Source organism: Ceratosolen solmsi, unplaced genomic scaffold (assembly GCF_000503995.2).
Source record: "Ceratosolen solmsi marchali unplaced genomic scaffold, CerSol_1.0 scaffold11, whole genome shotgun sequence".
Taxonomy (NCBI): Eukaryota; Metazoa; Arthropoda; class Insecta; order Hymenoptera; family Agaonidae; genus Ceratosolen; species Ceratosolen solmsi.
In genome coordinates, this window is record NW_011948416.1 from 12,587,598 (window position 1) to 12,609,019 (window position 21,422).

At 34.6% G+C, this 21,422-nt stretch overlaps 1 protein-coding gene across 1 annotated transcript in view; it reads right to left on the reverse strand.

The window, feature by feature from the left end:
* Positions 1–8,444: 8,444 nt before the first annotated feature.
* LOC105359527 (uncharacterized) overlaps positions 8,445–21,422 on the reverse strand; it is a 31,128-nt gene continuing 18,150 nt past the window's right edge. The window contains exons 4-5 of the mRNA XM_011496139.1: positions 8,518–8,652; positions 8,445–8,456 (exon numbers count right to left, since the gene is read on the reverse strand). Coding sequence (XP_011494441.1) covers positions 8,445–8,456; positions 8,518–8,652 — 147 coding nt within the window. The remainder of the gene's footprint in view (positions 8,457–8,517; positions 8,653–21,422) is intronic.

The following is a 21,422-nucleotide window of genomic DNA, read 5'->3' on the forward strand; positions in this document are numbered from 1 at the left end:
CGCATTAATAATTAATTTTCAGAAGAAATTTTGCTTTATTGTTAATTGAATAAAATTTTGCTTTATTGTTAATTGAATAAAATGGTACTTTAAAAAATACAATCAAGTTCTGAAAATATGTTTTAATCTAATAACCATCGCCCAGCAAACATAAATTGAATGTTCTGAAATTCAAATGAGTCGTGAGTATTGAAAAGCACAAAAGCGCATATTAAAGACGAAAGAAATTGAATTCCCTATTACTGTGCTTTAAGCATTTGAGTATGAAAGAGGCAATAACACACTCGATCATAAGTACACATTATATTTCGTTAAATAATAATCACGACATTAGTTATTGATCAACAATTACGCTGAACAGGGTAACAACAGTTTTGAAGTAGTAAAGTAAAACAAGAGATGGATAACGAGATAATGAAGAATAGAGAGAATACAGCGTGGTAGTGGTAACGGTAGACGTAGAGAGAGAGAGAGAGAAAGAAGATAAGGCGTTACGATAGGAGGACCATACCGTTATACGATTACTATGCTAAGCCGCTACAAAGGGAACGTAGATGGAAGGTTGTAGTAACAACGTTTGTTTGTATATATTTACGCTCTTTCGCTGTTTTTACACTTCAACGCTCTCGCTTTTTTTACCTCACTAATCTCAAGAGGGTTGGGTCATACGGAATTTTACATTGTTTTTACAATTGTGCGCCTCCTTATCGAATCTATAATTATATTTATAATTTACCTTACCTCTCCCTATGTCACCTGTCCAATTAATTTCAATTTATTTGTTAAAATGACTTGGCCAATTTAAGAGAATATTGTAAAATTATGCAGGATAGAACAGCAATTTCAGGAGCGGTCTCGTGTACTTGAATTATTCAGTTAATTTTAGCTTGCTCACTGTAAAGTGCGTTGAGCGGATAGAAGCAGCAGATAGAAGTTAAAAAAATTAATAAATAAATAAAAATAAAAAATTAGAATATTAAAAAATAATGCTTAAATTGATTGGGTAGATTCTGATTTACACGAAATTCATTTGGCTAAAAGTAAGCGAAACTATGAATACAGATGACAATAGCTACGAATGACTATAGCGACAATATATCATAAATATAGGCATTAGCCATTAAAAATTATGATAGTAAGCTTGGAGTTTATTTTTGCAAAGTCGGTATTTTTGAACAATTAAAAATGAAAATTTCTCGTGCCTCGAATCATCGGAACGCCGTATTTTAGACAGCAAAAGTATGCTCTGGCGCTCGTAAAGTCCAATATTAAAAAAGGCCGAAAAATGTCTCGCCACATCCAATCTATTTGTCCGATGTCCAAGTGCGCGAGGCGAAAGGAGACGTCGAGAGCACCGCGTAGATCGATTTGGCCAGTGGATGAATTATGAAAACACTCGAGTTGCCGCGAAGGCAGATGAAGCCGTCGTTACTCCCACTGTATTCGCACAACACGCGGATCTACCGTTATCGCGTATTTTGCTTTCTAAAAAGCCGCGCGAATATGCTCGAGTACACTCTCCCCGACCTCTCCCAGCACTCTGGGAGGCAGATTCGAGAGGCTGCTTCATCCCCCTCTACGGACTCTACGGACTACGGCCGTCTCGAGAGCCTCGCGGTCGCACAGCTGATATGCCCCGTCTCCCGCACACCCACCCACCCGTACACCCACTCTCTCTCTCTCTCTCTCTCTCTCTCTCTCTCTCTCACTCTCTTACCCCGTTGCCGTGGAGGGGAGGTGGGGATAGACGACCTCGGGAGGACTCGTCGCTGGTGCTTTGAATTTCCCGCGCCAACTGGAAGGAGAAGTAGTTGTACTAGCGCCGGGGGGCATTGGCCGCGCGCTCGCTAATTCGTTTGCCAGAAATATTTTTACGGTGGCCTTTGAGAATCGGCTTGGGAACATTTTCACTTAAAATTGTACATGGTATTGGCGTCAGAGGCCTCGTGGATTTTAACGACCTCGTATTTCGATGCGGTTCGCCGCTAACCTGAGATGCCACGTTTTATTTTGTTTGGGCAAGCGCCGATGATGCTTGGCCAATTTTCCTCTTTCTTTCTCGACTTTTTAAGAGAGATTTGGAGACATAAACGAAGCTCTTTGTTACGAATTAGCTGCTAATTTATCTGAATTTCAACAAAACAAAAAAAAAACAAAAAAAAAAACTCTCGACTTCGCATGCATTTTAAATATTATAAATACAGAAAATTTTTTCGTTTACTACCTACTCCGAGACTCGACAACTTTCGTAAACAATTAACGACACATTTTCATATTGTTAGTGTTGCTTATTGCTTCAATTAGACAAATAAATATCTATCCTTAATTTTGTAGATTTTTTATCTCTATTTTTTCTCCCATTTTTATTTTTTAATTAAACAACTAATAATCACCCGCCCTCTGGACGTTTTCCATAAATATTTATGTGCAAGCTAATGTTTACGCAAGTAAATAAACTAATAGCCGGAATAAAACTAAATTAATCGGAAAATCATTGCACCCTTCGTAAATTAACACTATGTTTATACAAAATTTGTCATGCAGAGCGAGAGATGAATATAATCCAATGATTATTCAACCAATGATTAGGAAATAAATGCGGCAAAAACGCGTTTCCATGACGAACTTTCGGCTCTCTTCTTTCGCTCGGACGTTCCGTAATGATTGACTTCTTATATCGCGTTGCTCATTAATTTTGACATATTCGCAGGACATCGCGAGTTATAAGGACTCGAATATATTCTGGTTGGACTCCAAGTTACCCGCATTCCAAATTCTGGATGAAATGTAATTACGTTTTTGTAACTTGACGATATATTCCATCGAAGCCAAATTTCTTCCCTCTTCTATCATAAATGATTTCATAAGTAATAAAGTAACGCTACACTGGTGATACGATATTCTCTTAGTGCGATATTTCTCGGTCGCCCTTGAAACCAACGTACGCGCGTGTCATATTAATTTTGCATTTTAAATCGAAATCATACCTAATGGCTAAAAGTAGTGATGTGAGTTGCAGCACGAACGCTGCTTATTTAGAGCGAAAACAAAAGTATGCCAATTTACCGTGTTTACTCAATTTCCAGACATGTTCTGTTATTATTATTTTGCGCCACTATTATGATGAGCAATATGAAAAAAATTAAACATCATGGTTGGTGAAAAGAGCGATTTTTGGAGACAATTTTTTTTGTTTTTGTTTGTTTTTTTTTCAACCAACAGTTGTAAGTTTATATTTAATAGGCCTTTTTAATATAAATGACCTTATAAAGAACAGTTATTAAAACAAGAATTTCCAAATCACTGATAATGCTGTTTGCGCAGTTACATGTATCCAGTTTAGTAATTAACGTTGCCCTATCGATTATCAAATTTTACTACTACTTAGTATTTATAGAAACCTAATTAAATACTTGTAACGGTACGGATCTTTCAACATTTACGTGTTTGCCTGCCTAAGCGCCGCCGTACGTCGAGAAAGGATTCGAATTCAACAAAAATAACTAAATAATTGTGAGATAAAAATTTTGATATAATAAGATGATAATAAGTGTATTCGCATTTTAAATGTGGCATCATTAATGTTACATGATTGCTGCGTCGCCCTGTACCCATAAAATACGTACAGAATTTTTTTTTAATTTAAACGATTTTAATTATTTTAATGCACTTCTTTGCATTTAATGCAAATTTAGTAAAATAGTTTGCCCCGTTAAGAAGATTTCTTTCTACATGATATTAACAGTAATGTATAATTATATTCCCATAAGTTATACGTGGATCTTAAATTTTTTCACTGATATACTAATTGGAGGAGGCTCGAGATTTATATTGGACTCTGTCGTGTCGAGATTATTTTACCTTTTATCAATTTCATTACAAGTTTCTTATGCTAATTACTTCAAAACAGATCACGAAAGGCAGTTATGCGGAATGGACAACTCGTAAAACGTAAACAGCGCCGCGTACGAATGTCTGCGCTTCACGCACTTGGTCGACAGGGATGGGAAAAACGGCGGTGGGGCCGGATGAGAGGGAGGGAAAAGACGAGATGTTGACCGATGCGGAAGAAACTACGCTAATTCCATTGTATAACAATTGAGATCCAACGTAAAAGCACATTTCCTTCCTAATTCCACGCTTACCAAAATTCAGGACTTGCAAGGCTTCGGGACTTCCTACGAGTACACGATGAAGCTTTAATCTACCGATCGTCCTAGTCACAGTATCTCCCGATGCATAATTTTTACGTTCACTTCTAGCCTGAATTGCCAATAACATTGCATTTCATCGAATAAAGTGGCTGAATAATCTCAGCTGAAACCATTTACACGTAGCCAAAATACAACGGCTAACCGCTGTGTGCCGGGCTGAGTGTGCCAATGCGATAATATCCAATAGAAATTGTAAAATATAAGGATTCCCCTTAATGACGTGAAAGATTCTCCTCAATAGGTTAGGATGCCGGTCGCGGATACCGGGTCACGAACCTACCAGGACAACATCAGCATGCATCGCATTGCCAAAGACCATGCATGGTCAAAGACCAACTTTATTTAACAAGCGTCACATTGAAGCACAGAGCACTCAAAAAGATTCATCCGATCGATCTTCTAGTGTAGTTGTATCTTGTAGTGTACAGTCGATCGCAAATGAAAAATAAATGAGCAACAGCATCCTAATGGTAGCGGAAGCAGCTTCACATCAGCCACTCCATAGGTTGGAATGAAATTTTTAGATATGCATAAGATTTACAGGAGGCATTTTCTTTAATGGATTGCGGTGGACGCCAAAGTAACCTGTGGAAAGACGCAACCTGCTGGTATGTCGCCAACTATCGAATAGTTCCAATTGAATGTGAGATCATCGAGCGCCTGCTACGACGCAAATACAACAAAGGGATACACAAGAGCAAAGGGAAGACGAGTACTTTTGTTTGTTTAAACCACGCTACTCCACACAAAGTAGCACCATCAAGCCCGTCGAGGTTCTCGACGTGCTGGCAAAGTGCATCCGAGAGAACAACGCTGATCCAATAGCAAGAGGCGTTCAAGACAGCCACAACAAACATTCACCAACGCACATACCGTGACTACCAAGTAGCTATGCTTATGCTAGCAGCAGGAGCACAACGCTCCCATCGCTCCAGTGAATGTGTCGGTGATAACGCCGCCCCAAGCGACCACTACGTCATTAAGCGATTCGGATTAACGGACGGGACGTCGTGACCTTGATCGCCTTGTCACCCAACGATCCACACAATACGCATCCACGCATCCGTGTATAGTACAAGAGGGTTAGCCACTTGTCTCATTCTCAGTGGAGAATTCTGGTGCTTTTGGTGAATAAAGATGCATAACTTCTATAGAAACTGGAGGTAGCGTAAGGGGCTGACCTATCATTAATAGCTATCGGACGTCTACGGCGAAGGATTTGTCAACTTAGCGGTCAGATTTGTAATTTATCTTCATCCTGAATCTTAGTTGACTCAAGAATAATGCGATCCTTCGCGCATTTTCACGTAATAACCCGTCGCCATATCCCCCGTACTCTGTCTAAAGAAAATGCTTATTCAAGAACAGGTGAAAAGGATCACAGCCGACGGCATTACCAATGTTGCGTTCCCTCACACTCCTCCGCGATAATTGTCATATTAGTTGTTTCAACCATCTTGCCGCCCTCTGTCCCTCAGTCTCGCAGCAGTCTGCCCTTCTCGGGGTGAACGCGTAAGGTGTAAGCGTAAGCGTAACTTCCACCTGCCCCGATCAAGGCCTAATTTGTAAAAGTAATGAAGTCGCGAGTCAACCACACCCGCCCTTCTAAGGGCAACCAACCAACCAACCAACCGACGCGACGACTCTTTTCCATGCGTAAGAGTCGAGGGCCCCTCGACCTTGAGGATCCGGATCCTCCGAAGGTCCGTGATTTCATGAAACTTCTGGCGTGCGTACGTTCGCCTGTCATACTATAAGTATAAAAGTGAATAAGATTAATAGTGAATGAGGATTATTTTGCATTCCAAGTTTTAAAAGCCGGAGGATATTTGATAAATAAGACGTTGACGCTTGTTATCGGTATTTTATAACGTGTTTTAATCTTATTTTCCAACAAAAGTAATTACTTTTCATTACATTATGTTTGCTAAACGTTACAAATCATATTTTGATAAAATAAAATTTATTTTTTTAAATACGATTATTTTTATAAGATATATATATATATATATACCATTCGAATAACAATATTTAAACTTAACTTTTATGAATTCAGCATGACGATGTAAGTCAACGGCCCCAACGATGCATTATAAATATATATATATTGGAATATTCATACCTTGGTATAATTGTGATTAATGCCTTTATGAAATAACTTTATTTAAAACTAACGGCAATAGTACGATTTAAATAATGTAAACATCCAATGCAAATGGGAGTAGTTTTTAGTTTTATTGGGGTTTTTTTTTTTAATTTTTAGCGTAAACATTCCTTTAGTTGCTTTTTACGTACATTATTTCAAGCGCACATTAATTTGAATTAACAGCCGAGATAAATTACAAAACTTGTGCACTCTATTTATTTTGAGAGATCTGTAATATATTGAATTAATAATTATTAAGGAACGCATTATTTTTATGCTGTCAAAAAGACTTTCAAAGTTGAAACGAATAAATAAATGACTATCCGTGACGTGGTGAATTGCTTTTCTTATAACATGGAAATCGTGGTAACTGAATTTTTTAAACTATTATTTAGATTTATTTTTGTCGACGAGATTAGTTTACGATTTTAAAAATTGTAATTAATGGGAAAGCTCCATTTTAACATTTTATCTGTGTAAGTATTTCACAATCTTTACAATATTATATTTTATATTGGTAATTCAATGTCTATGTGGTGATTTTTTGTACATTATATTTAACTATTATGGCTTACATGTCTTTTCGAAGGATAAATTCTGTTTTCAAATATTTGTATGGTAAGAGCAAACATTTTGAAAAATTATAAAAATTTCCAACAGTGCTACAATTAATTGTATACGATTGCAATTTTTTTTTACCATAAAACATGAAAAATTCTACGCACTTTATAATTATTCATAAATTTCTTATCATCTCTATATTTGAAATTAAAATTAATAATTTTCTTTACGTTGTTCATGAAATCTATTTCCTATTTCTTTAAATTTATATTTTGAGTGTTAGGCCATTGAAATTTTATAAATACATTTGACCAGCATAACCATCATAATATATATATATATATATATATATATATATATATATAGTTAGCATAGCAGTTATTTATACGTTTAAGTATTTTTACGCAAAACAAAATACTTCGCCAATAGCGAGAAACATAAAAAGCATTTAATACACGTTATTTTGCTGTATAAATTCACTTATTCCAATTATATTGACGATGCTAGCATTGACATGTCATAAATTATTTATCCAAAAATCTAACGCGCACTAAAGTCTATTAATCTACTCGATACACGTGCGCCTATAAGTATCAACTTGCTTTTATAAAAATGTATGAATGCATGATAAACCTAACGGATCACACTGCACAAACGCGTTATGCACTTAATTTCCATAGTGTATGCGACTTTTTATTTTTTTTTTTTTGTTTATTTGTTTTCTTCGTTTTTGTTTTTGCTTTCGTTTTTGTTGCTTACTTCGATACAAGCAATTGGGTTATACCTCCGGGCTATAGTAAATTACACGCACGTTTAAAAACAAGGCTTTAACGAACGTGAGTCTTACTTCTCATTCACAAACTCGCCCGTGTCTTTAAAACTATGTAGTATAAAAAGCTTTTTTAAATGCATAAAGTCAGTTGTGATTATGTAGCACAATCTAAGGGAATGTGAAATAAAAGGACTGTTACGAAATAATATATGCAAATGCCTGATTATATTTTATATAAAATCATTATCGAAGTCGTTATAATGCACGAGCACAAATCGACAAGCGGCCGATCGAGTAATAACTCATAAATATATAATAAATGAAATGTTTTAATAAAAATAAACAAACGACTCATTGAATAGCAATCGATTAAATGACGGAAGAATTTTATTAACAAATAATGAATTATTTATGCAGTATTAAGTAAATGGCAATGTATTAAGTAAGCATAACCACCGCGATTTATCATCATTATATATAAATTGTTCGATTCCTCGGCATCATAAAAGACTTATAAATATTTAATTAAAAACGATGCTTATTTAGAATACAGCGTGACTTGGTAATATTTTATTAATGGCTCGAAATACGAAACATCTAAGAAGATGCACATTGACACAGCGAAGAAACCTGCCCCATACTATACATCATAATAATCATGCGCACAGCAGCATGATTTAATTAAAAACATGAGTGACACGAGAAAACATGAGTAATATGAACGATAAAAGACAAACGACTAATATTCTTTTTAGATATCAACCTAAAATACGTCGTGTGATTATCTTTAGAAATCTAGCAGCTAAAAAATATCCTTTACTCACCCTGTTCTGATGAAAGCGCAGACTACCGGAGCGACGTAAAGTTCCACCCCGGATATTGGCCGGTGCCAATTCAACTTTTTGACCGTCGGTGCCACTCCTCCGTGACAACTCCGAAAGCTCAGCAACTGGTTGTACCTACGGCAATCAAGGCAAGAGACTCGGATAAGCAATTTGCGAGCATTCGGTGATGATATTATACAAGGGTATGTAATCGGCGTAAATGGGCGTGATAAACCGCGCCCCATGCAAGCTTTATAGGTACACGCTTTACGCTGTGAGAGAGAGAGACAGAGAAATTAGGCAAATGCTTGCATCATATCCGTTCGGCACTAAAAACTTACAAGCTTATTGTAAAGTGATTAAGTCTAGGTGGTCAAAACTGATTTACAGATAGTGACTTGACAAAAGTGATTGGACATTTGTTTAAAATAAGACTGTTTCTTAGACACGATTAGCCGTCATATAATATATTATAAATTTACACAATAATGTTGACTAATGATAGATTGGTTAGTAATTGATGAAGTAACTCAGTCAATAGACTAAAAAAAAAAATTATACTATTAGCGTAATTAGCAAAATACGATTAACTATAATTGATATACAATTGTAATTTGTACAAGTTCAATCAATGCGCAAGTTTATCTACATTGACGCACATTATTTGTACAGGAATTACGGTTAGTAATTAAGCTTTCAACGAAACGATATTTTAACGCGTTCAAGTGCTTATTTTTGTTAATTGAGTAAATATATGCCAGCGTCACTCAAGAGCAAAAACTAAGAGCAGACAGTGTAAATCTTAAAGTTTATATATTAAAATTAGTATATCTTGACATTCGTTGCAAGTGATGCTTAATTTCGCTTTTAAACTAATGATTATTAGATATTAATACTTCTAAAACTAGTTCTAGCGCTGGCGCATTTAATTTTAAATTATATAAGAGGAGAAAAACTGTTTAAATAAAGCATACATCAGATACATAAACAATAAACCATGGACATTAATGTTGTATATATTCGTATTTGATTAACAAATTATTCTATACTGCGAATTATCAATACCTACTTTTAAGTTCAATTAATCATCTCAATTTATTTATTATTATTATTTAATGAATTGTTTATCATATGTCCATATTATTTATTTTCAATCACCATTAACCTATGGTTTACATTAATAAGAGGCGTTTTGTTTTGCTTACTAAAGGTATAAAATCAATCGACATAAAATTTAACTATATTATGCGTATAATAAAAATGTAGCATGTTTGTTTAGAAAATTACAATTTCAATTGTTTAAGACAGTCTCATTAAATAATAATATTAGCGAAAATTGTAATTTAACCATGTTTCTCAATATTTAGGTATTGAATTTTATATAACTTACATATTATTCCTGATATTGCATGTTTTTGACATATTTGAACGATTAGCATCGCAAAGCCAGATAAGAAATATAAATAAATCACAAATTTAACATTATTCATGAAACAAGTGAAAAAAAATTTTTATCAGAAAAATGATCTCTCTGATCGATGGTTAAATTAATATCGTAATCATATGCGCGTAATTATATACGCATAAATAATATATTAATACATATATATATTAGATAATTTAAAATATTGTTTATTGTTTTCTCTAAGAGATTTATCATTCATTTCAAGTAATATTTTCTGTAAAGCCGCAATAAATATTATCGAATACAAATTAATGGGAAAATGAATACAATCGTCATTTACAAAGTGTAAATGTCAGCAATCTCAGACTTTTAGCCTTTACATGACTTAGTAATATTTCCATATTGTCTATTGCAGTTTATTAATTTACAGTCTATTATATTATTGTAAATATACTACCTTTAAACCTATATATTTAAATTTTATTCGCAATAATAGTTAATAAATTTCATAAAAACTACAATATTTTACTCATTCGATCTTTATTATCGTTAATATGCATACACTAATAACAAATTCGTAATTATAATTGAGTTTTTATTTCCATTCCAATGTTTATCACTTTTTGTGAAAGAAAACGTATAATGTATGTAAATGTAAATTCTATCCCCTGATGAAATATTTTCATTAGTAAAAGAAAAATTAACCTAATATTCACTTGTAAGAAAATTGTTATAGCCTGGAATTTCCAAGAATTGCGAATAAAATAATCTTTTTCAAATTGCAATGTCGTTTAAAAAAAGAGATTTAATTATTATTAGTATTTTAAATAATTGATGAATTCTTAGAAAAGCAGAGCTAAAAGATTGTATAAGCAAGACGAAATATCTTTAGTAACTAATTAGTTGATTCCACTCTCATATCGTTTTAAGTTCACTTCGATAAAAAGTCTCACCACTGATTATCTATTTGATAATTAAAAGCAAAACTCATAATTCTCTCGAAGCGAACGTATGCGCACGGAGAAAGAAGATGAAAATTCAAAGTTAATCCATCTCCCGTCCGTCGTTGCACCCGTCGTTGCACCAGCGTACCTCAACGAGGTATGCCGATATTCTCTTGCTCGAGGTCATAGTTAGACGACAGGCAATTAATAAGTGCAAGACTGATAACAGGGGCCCATACCGTAATGGTTTGTCTGACCAAAATTGCTAGACATGCACTACGATTACCGATTAATTGTCGAATGGCGGATTGTTTGGCGACTCTCAACTTGAAACTAACTATGTATTTTGCTTTTCTTATGGATGTGCTAGGGAGTGGAGCGGCACAGTGCAAATCAACGGAAATTCTTTTCTTTTCAGATTATTAATGTAGTTCATTTTAAATTGAAAGTAACGACAAATTATCACATTATCCTCGAGTATTTATTATCTAAGAAAATAAATAAGTTTTAATACGATGTGATGAAAATTCATGGAATGCTTCGATTAGCGTGTTTTTTCCCCTCGCCACCTCGAGGCACGGACGACACATTACATATTTACAAAATAAACCTTCGTTACAAATAGTTAATTTAAAATACTTTTGCAGTATTATATTATCAGAACTAAATAGATCGATTCAATTTGTAATATACTATCGTCGTTGCTTTAATTTCGAATATTATATTTTAATAAGGCACACAGTAATCGACTGGACTGTTTCGAAAATAATTATATTTATACGCTCGGTGGATTAAGATAAATAAACTAAGCGCCATCTACAGGGTTAATTTATCTCATGTATTAGTAGTATGATTCAAAGGTGAAAAAGAAGAAGAAAAAAGAAAAAGAAAATTTAAGTAAGGAATAAAATAGGCTCTGGTAATCAGCCTCGGTAAAATTGAAGCAAACGTCGTAAGAGACAAACGATGTTGAAAACTCAATGAGATCAAGAACATAATAATACGAAAAATGTGAACCACGAGAGAGAGAGAGAGAGAGAGAGAGAGAGAGAGAGAGAGAGAAAGAGAGAGAGAGATAAAGAAAGAGAGAATGGCTAATTCTTGCTCTCGTGAGTTTATTTGATCTTTTGTACTCATTAAAGGTCCAAAATTTAATTAAACGTTACTCAGTAAATTTGATTAGTTTTATTGTTCATTCCATGGTATAGAAACAAAATGCACAAAGGAAACAATCAAAAGAAAAAACAAAAAACAAGAAACCAAACAAATAAATAAATAATATAAGGTAATGGCAATTTGCATAGAATAATTATCATGTAAAAGAATTCTATTTCGACCACGAGGAGGCGATTAGTTAAAATCAACATACCATTAAATAGTTAAATAAATAAATTTCAGCACTCTTTCTAATCGCTGATCTTGTCCTCACTTCGCAAATAGGCAAGTAAAGCCATTCCAGGGGGGAGTTATTTTCGAGCCCCATGAAACTGGCCGTGTTAACACACAGACTCCGGTTAAAAAAGCACCGAATAGCACTCGCAGGGCGCACTAAGAAGGGACTCTTAAAGGTCAACGAAAGAAGCTTGAAGTTGGCTTCGGCGAGTCGTCGAGAAGCTTATCGTAGGTGCACGCGAGTCCGTCTAAGTCTTCTCCGCGGTACTATGATGCCCTATGGACGCGCAAGTGCTTATCGCAGCAAATGCGTGCGTTATTGATTTGGTTGTGGGTGGTAGACTGCTGTAGGAAGTGAAACGCTTTTTCAATGGATAATATTTGCTTTTATATGGAAAACTTTATGAACTATTTTATATGGGTGTATCGTCGCGAGTGTGCGGACATTCAAGTAAAATAATTCGACAGTCGATCTATAGAATTCCCTCCGTAAATGTAATCCATAAGGGTGATGGATTATTATTAAATAATAATTACATAGGCGTTTATTTATGTATCGAGCTATAAATAATTTTATTGTTAATTATTCTTATTTTGTGTAAGTGTAGCAGGCGTAATCGCCTGTACGTGTTTATTAGAAGCCAATGGGTATGAGAAAAATAAATAGAAAAATATATCTCTACCTCTTTAAATAAGATTTTATGATACTTTTATGGCATTTTGACCATTCTAACTCGAGACAAATGCCAATAAAAGCATACAATCGTCGTGATTGTGAATTCTGAATTTTGCTTACTTTCTAAATTGTATCTATAATCCTCTTTAATATACGGGGTATGCCAATTAATAATGTAAGAATAATGAAAGAATAATGAAATATTTCTGAATATTCCATGTCCAATTTAAAAAAACAACAGAGTAAAAATAAATTTTTAGCAATACACGAAGTTACGACGAACAAATACTAAGATGATTGTTGTAAACTCCAATTATATCTTACGCTATCGTAAGTGACGAGTCTCGGTTCTGACTTAATAATATCTTACTAATTCATTATTACGGTTTAACATTAATCATTGGAATAATGCACGTGAGATGTGTTATTACACTATTGATTCAAGATACCTAAAGTAATGGAATGAAATAATAAATAATAAATGAATTGCTCTCTTTCTTTTTTTGTTCTTTTTTTCTTTTTCTTTTTTTTTTTACATTCGCATTAATTTGCTTTCTATAACAGCAATTAATTTCGACTTGGGACTTGAAGTATCGACGCGATAACCATTCAAAACACGATAAAATGCCTCTCGATAAAGCTAAATGCATCGTTCATTATTAAATGATTAACAACACAGCATCCGACCACCAATTGTCACCATAATATTACAGCGTATTCAACACGTTCTAATACACGGACAGACAGACAGACAGACAGGAAGGCAGGCTGAAAGGCAGAAGCGTACAGACGAGGAGTGGAAAAGAGGAAGAAAATTATTAAAGGGCCCGCACACAGCAGAAACGCCCATGGGGCAAGGAGGAGCGACGAAGCGAGTAGCGGACAGAGAAGTAAATCGAGGAGAAGTGCGTATTGAAAGGAACTCGAGGCTCGGCGAGTCGGATCACGCGCTCGGCGCATACTTAAGTCACTAGCCGTGTGGGTAGTAGAAAAAGCGCCCGTCAAAAGAGAAATGACACGAGGCGAGAGAGTACACGCGAGCCATCGTATATCCTGTGCTTCCTACGATCGACGCGATACGTGAGGCCGAGTGCGCACGCGTGCGCCACCTCGCTCATCTCCTTCAACGTGATCGGGCCATCGTCCGCGAGTGGGAATAATCGCGCTTTACTTACGGATCACGATCTCTCGATCCGCTAAGTCGACGTCGCTTGGGATTGTAAAACGAAACTGCGATTTCATTAATTTTCTCGCGTTTAAAGGGAAGAAGGCTACTTCCCGTGTGTAAGCGATTCCAATATACTCGTGCCAAAAACACATGTGTTACAACGAACGAATTGTAGGGGCAATCTTGTTTGACGTTAAATGCCTCGAGCTTTATCGCTGCTTACGTTTGGGACAAAGTTGCACTCGTTTGATTCTACGGTATATTAGGTAGGATAAGACAACTCTTGTATGAAGAGTAAAAAAAAACATAAGGTAAACTTGTAGGTTTTTTATAACTTATTGTAAAGTTCGTTTCTATTGTACGTCATATGATTGAGTACAATATTAAATTAATAATACGTATCGTTCAAAACTTGTTTTAAAATAAAATACTTCTATGCACTAATAAAATACTTTTGGGTATTTGCATAATGAAATTGCTGTAAAGATAACTTGACTTGGCTCTTTTTTTCCAAACCAACACTTATGAATCAATAAACAAATTAATTTTCCTATTGTAATTTGCTTAATATTCTCGATAAACGGTAGGAACAAAGCGATTTATTCACCTTTATTTTATGATTGTAAGGCGACAACAGACTGCCTCGTATGTGTAAACTATATTATTCGTTTAATAAAATGTGTTTGATAATAGGCACAAAATAGAGTCGATCAATTTGTTAGATGCTTTATTTATAATTGAAGAACATTTTATTGAATGTAAGACTATTGTCCTGTTATTAAACATACATGTGGACATTGAGGACAATCTCGTCTCGTTGCTTACGACATTTCAAACATCTAACGCGATTGACGTATCGTACAAAATATTAAAAAGCCATTTAGCGTAAAATACTTCCATCTGTCAAAGTGATGTTTCATTTTCTACGAAACATTATCGGTAAGCTAAGATTCAATCTGTCAAGATTTATAGCGAGCAATTAATAATCGTTGAATGAAATGATGAAATATGCCAAAAATAGCTGACATGATATTTTTACGTTATATTTGGTTTTGTACTAAATAAAATATTTTGCCATGTATGAAATGGTAATTAGAGTTGGAACGAGGCTACATAATCATTCAGCATTGAATTGTAAAATTCTAAATTTCTAGTTATTTTATAAGTGTAGTTATTTAGTAGTATGATAATTCTTAAGTAGTCCCAATGTAATTATAAGATCAATACTAACATAGTTGAGAGTAAAATCGTTAAACAATCGATCGTTAGTTTGGATAATATTCACAATCACGATGTGGGTTTGAACGAATTTGGACATTATCGAAATTCATGTTAACATCACCTTACTACCTTCTTAATTCAAGGCAACGTTATTTTCGCACGTCCCAACATCGATATTTAAATTAAAAACGTCCGTTGTAGTTATTATCGACCGCACAAAATAAAGTACAAATATTTTTAAAGTATTACTCGGTATATATATATATAGGTAACAGCGAATTGCGATGCAGCTTCAAGCCGAGAGCGTTAAAGAAACATCAAATTAAGTAAAGGCGCGATAAATAATGCGCGCAAAATTATATAACGGCTTTTTTATTGCATACGCAGCAGCTTAGCTCGCGTTCACATTGACGACGCGGTAGACGTGGAGGTAGGGACTGCCGACGGAAAAGTGCTTTAGACATTTTTCCTCCCAAAGGTCAAACGCATAGAAAGCGCAGGTGCATGAAAGAAAAAGAAGAGAAGAAAAAACCCTCCGGTATTACCTTCGGACTAACGACGATCGTCGAACGTTTTATGGCTTAATACGTGCAGTGGCAATATCGCAAGCCCAATTGGGCCCCAATCGTAAAACTCTCCAACTTCATGCTGAGATCGTTTGGAAAATTTTCGCTTTCCACGATAGCAGGCCCCAGGCCCATAGTTCCTTCGAATTACAGCCATGTATGCACATTAGCTTTCTTCATCACTCTCATCACTCGACAATCTCAATTTCAAGGGCAATAGATCTAATGTCATCCATGCATTTCCATTAAATTCTTATAACAACTGCTTGAAGAGCAGAGCTCGCGCGCGCACACGTATATATTGAGCTGTGATATTCGAATGGATAGTGCTCTAAAGAATTTGATGGCGTGACCAAATGTCAATAACCTACGAAACGAGCCTACTAAGGATCGAGAATCGCGTGTCTGCATAACTATGCCTGCAAATAATTAATTATGCAATTAATTAGATCCCATTTACATCCGCACGCACTCGGTTACATGGGATGGGGTAAGAAAGAGTTGAGACGCTAACGAGATATTTTGCAACGCCCGCGTGGATGAAAAAGACCGCGCGAGTAGTCTAATACTCGAGCGGCGAGTCTTGCGATACTCACACTAACCGAAGCGAATAACACTTTTTTCGATTAACGTAATCAAGGTTGTTCCCTCTTAATTCACGTCTATTTCTTAATGTTGCTTTAAATAAAAACGGCACGTTTTTATGCGCCCATCGATACTTTGCTGGTCCGATACCAATGATCTCACTCATTCTCGTCATCTTTTCAATTTTTATGTTATTAAGGACTTTTTCTACTGTAGCCGGTGATAATAGAGTTATTTAAATTTGAAAAAAAAATTTGAAAAAATATTAAAAATATTAATGCACTATTTGTAATAATCCATTTATTTAGCAATGATAAAAAGGAAACGTTTTGCGATGTGCCGTCATTGCTTAACAGTTGTAATGCTCTCGTGAATACATATCGACTTAGTTCCAATTTACAAGAGAAAGGCGGCTCATTCGATTCTAGAGATTATAATATTCTATTCACGAGAAAAGTTTTTAAGTATCACGAGTAAGTAAGCTTACAATAAATATAATAAGTAAGGCTACACACGATTAGTGAATAAATTTAGGCGCGCGTAACTGCCATCTCAAAGCTGTATTCTCACGAAGACGATCTTGAAATAAGAAAAATCCATGTTTGCCCTATAAACGTAATTAATAACATCGGGAAACGGAATGTTACATTTAAAATATGAATTTTTAACGGGCGCTTGCATAGACATGCGATATTATATCCAATAAGAAGTTGTTTTACCGCTCGTGTTATCCTGTCATATTTAACCTCGTTTTCCCAAACGTTCCGTAAACCAAGAGCAATATATATTAAAAAACAAAAAAAAAACAAAGAAAATACTACCTTATTTTTAAATTCAAGCGAACGTAAGAATTTGTAGATAAATCGTCGTTTACGTTCAGATTTTCGTTATGTTATCTTGGGCGGGTGAGGAAAGCAGGGATGAAAGTGTTAAAAGCTCGAACACAAGTCCGTTATTTTTATTACATTTTCCCCCATTATATGCTGAACCTTTTATTAACTGTTTTACTTTAAAGCAGCGCCCTATAAAGACTACGTACGGTCAGCATAATATTTAAAAGAGGAAGAAGAGGTAGCAAAAAATCACCAGTGCTCTTTTTCGCAACGCCTCAATTATTGTTAAAAACAAAAAAGAAAGAAAGAAAGAAAGAAAGAATGAAAGCAAGAAAGAAAAAAGAAAAAAGGGAGTGAGCGTCAAAATGCATAGGAAGATATGATTGTCCATTGCGAAAGACTTCACCGTTTGCTAATACAATTTACCGGTCCGCCCGTAAGAAATGTGCGCGCGTATACGGGCCGTAAGAAACGGATCGCCAGGATCTGACGCGAATTAAACGAGCCGGGCGTTGAAAAGCACACACGCGCGCGCGCGCGCGCGGGAGAACATCGGCTGTGTGTCATCTTAGGCGACGCGGCACGATAAAAAGGAGGTCGCCGGGAACTTGTAGATACTCGCACTGATTTTGCTGTTTAGCTTCAACGAGGCTTTCCCCTCATTGCCACGTAGTTTCACTTTGAGCTCAAATTCAAGTCTTTCGATTGCGGTAAAAATTCATTTTTCTTCTCGCAATTCTTCAATTCTTTTTCTTCAAGCAATGTGAAATTACATATGGCACACTAACCGTGACGGCTTATTAAGTATGAATTTCAGGTTTAAAAATAGTCAAAACATTTATTTAATTCTCTGTATTTCATTGTATTTGCTTGTTTTCTGCAAATAAACGATATAATTGAATGTTGTTGTTGTTGTTGTTGTTATTTTGTTTTTACTATTATTCTAATAATTGTTTTTATTATTTATTGGTGAGCAAAGTATTATGGAAACGTGAACTGTAAAGACTTATTGAAATTTCGGAGTAGTGAAGGATTTATGATTCCCCCGAATTAATGGTGCCCATAAATTCTAAAAAGTTTAAGTCGTTCAATGTGCAGAACTTAATGTACCACCCAATATCAAAACTGTTATAAATTTTTCAGTTCATTAACATCTCATGCCTAGTTAATTAATAACTAATATAACCACAACATCTTTCGTCGCGTGGCGGCAAGTTTTTCATATTTAAACGCAGTAATTTATATACTTTTTTTATCGCCGATGTATTCGTGAAGTTGAAAATACCAACATAGTAAATACGCTTAAATATGTAAGACTAAGCAATTGAATATTTAACCAGTACTAATTTATAAAAAATATTACAGGGTTTATTGCAAAATGCTTAATACATATGCGCACGTGGAATCGAATACCAAATACACAGCATAGAACATTTTTCAATAACATTGCCAACTTCTTAAACATCAAAATACTCTGAAAATCTATAAATAATGAAAGATGACAAATAAAGGCACATTTTTAAAATATATCGACTCAAGGTGCATCCAAAGATTTCTTATAATATAGTTTTAATCATTTAATCAAATTCATTGGAGGCTGGAGAAATTCTAAAAGACAGACACCAGCAAGTTCCGCAATTCCACTACAAGTCAACGTACGACCTATATATGATGAAAGTATTGAATCAAAGCATAAACTACTTGGATTAGGAAGCTCTTACTCGCGCAGTTTACCTAACAGATATAGACTTTAGAAATACCAAAACATCACTAAAGATAATATTTCTTTTAGAATCGTGTAGAATAATAATTGTTAATTTATTGACTTGGAATAATGAATATTCTCAAAAGTATATTTAATAAAATATTCAAAGTGCGCCATAACTAGGCGAGACGATTAGAGAACTTTACTTTAATAATTAAGTAAGGACTTATTGAGTAAGGACAAGAGATAGTTTATATCTCTTATATTTATTGATTATAGAATATTGCTTATACATGAGACACTTACATAACAAAGCAAAATTTAACTAATTAATTTATCCAATCAAGTAACACAATAAACTCCCCTGTACTATTTTGTCGAAATGATTTTATTTCTAAGGATTATATATATATATATATATATATCTATATATATATATATATATATAACTATCATTATAAGGTGAATAAAAAAATATTAAAAATGTCTGAAATTGAACAGAAGTATGTGCAGTATGTAATAAAAAATATACATAAGATTAAAAATTAACATTTAAATTGACATAAAATATTACGATATAATTTTTAAATACGTTAAAAAATGGCAGGCATTTAATCTATTAATTTTAAAATACATTATGACAACTTTCTTATAAAAAAATATGAATATAAAACATAAGTTAATTCCTTATCAATATATATATATTTCAGCGTTTTATTCAAGCGCATTAAAAAGTTATAAAAATAAGTGGCTTGTTGAAAAAGCGCTACAAACTAAAGGAGGCTCATTTTGTATTAAAATATTTATGTATACATATATATTCTTTTTATATTTCATTATTTTCAAGATTGTACTAATATTCGAAAAACGTTTAACAAAACTCAGATTAACATGACAGAGTTTTTATTTGCAAAAATTTTAAGATTCTTAAGATTTGATATTTTATTGCTACTAATTATAATAAATTCTTATTATTTAGGGTTAAATAAATAAAAAAAAATTTCTCCACTTTCAAGCGATGATTTACAATATAATTCCAGTTTCAAAGTTATAGAGGTTGAGCCTACATTTCGCTTATTTATAACGAAAAAAAAGTCAAATAGTTATAATGTCTAAAGTAGCGTCTTAACTGAATATTCATAAACTGTAATTTTTGTATTGTTTAAAGTAATTTTTTTAATTTTATTTTTAACCTGGCATTAATATAAATTTGAAGTAGAACATATTAGTAATGAAATATGCAATAATTAAGATTATAAGTATTCAATTCATTGTACTTACATTTAGATCATATTAAAATTAAAAGAAATTTATAGTTCACCATTCAAAATATTCGTTGTATCTGGATATTCCCCTGTAATAGGCTTATTATATAACTAATGAAAAATTAATTGTAAGCCCAGGTTGTCTCAATCCCGAATTGTTTATGAGATAATACAACGAATATATAATTCACTCAAAATTGTATACCTGATTTAGCACACATTTAAATAGCAGCAAAGATACACGCCAAATGTTGGCCGGCATCGAGCTTTATTTAAACATAAAAAATAAATAAGCGCGAGTGTTTCGCTGATTAATATTAATCTTTCGATAAATTAATTTATTACACGGTAATGCGTTTCGTTATACATATACTCATATGTTCATAAGTCGATAACAAAAACCTCAGGCACATTCCATACATATTTGACAGACAACAGGGCTCATTGCCAACATACCGTTGTCTCCCCCCCCCCCTCCTACTTGCTAACACCTTCTTTCCCTCTTTCTCTCTCTCTCTCTCTCTCTCTCTCTATTTCTATCTATATCTTAACATATCTATACGCACGCGCTCACTCACTCTCGGTGCATTGATCATTCCGAGAGCATTGTAATCGTCCCGAAAGAACGGGGCTGGTACTCTCGCAAACCAGGAAGAGAAGAAGAGAAGCCCCGGTGGAGATAGAGGAAAAGAGGAGGAGGCGCAAGGCCGCGATCGCGAGTATTTTCCCGTGGCGCGCGCTCACACGCAAATGACGGAGATGCTTATCGGGCATCGTGTAATGAGCGGAAGAGGAGTTTCTCCGTGGCTCCCGTAGCCTCTCCTCTACTCTCATCCGCCTTGGCACGAGTGACGCCTGTCCTGCATAACATTACGGTGATTGTACTTTGCAAAAATCCTGCGTCGGTGAGCTGACGTGATGACGTAGACGGCGCGATTCCCGCCGGAGCCGATGCCACGATTAATAGCCAAGGGATTAAGTCGCCAAGGGAATCGCTAGTCGATTAAGGTATGACGATCCTAATGTATCGAGCGATTTTTTCAGCAATGTGATCGGACACTTTTTCGACACGCATAATCGTAATTATCCGCTCGGTTTGAAAGAAAGTTTAATCGATTTCCTCGTAGAATTTTAACATTTTAATG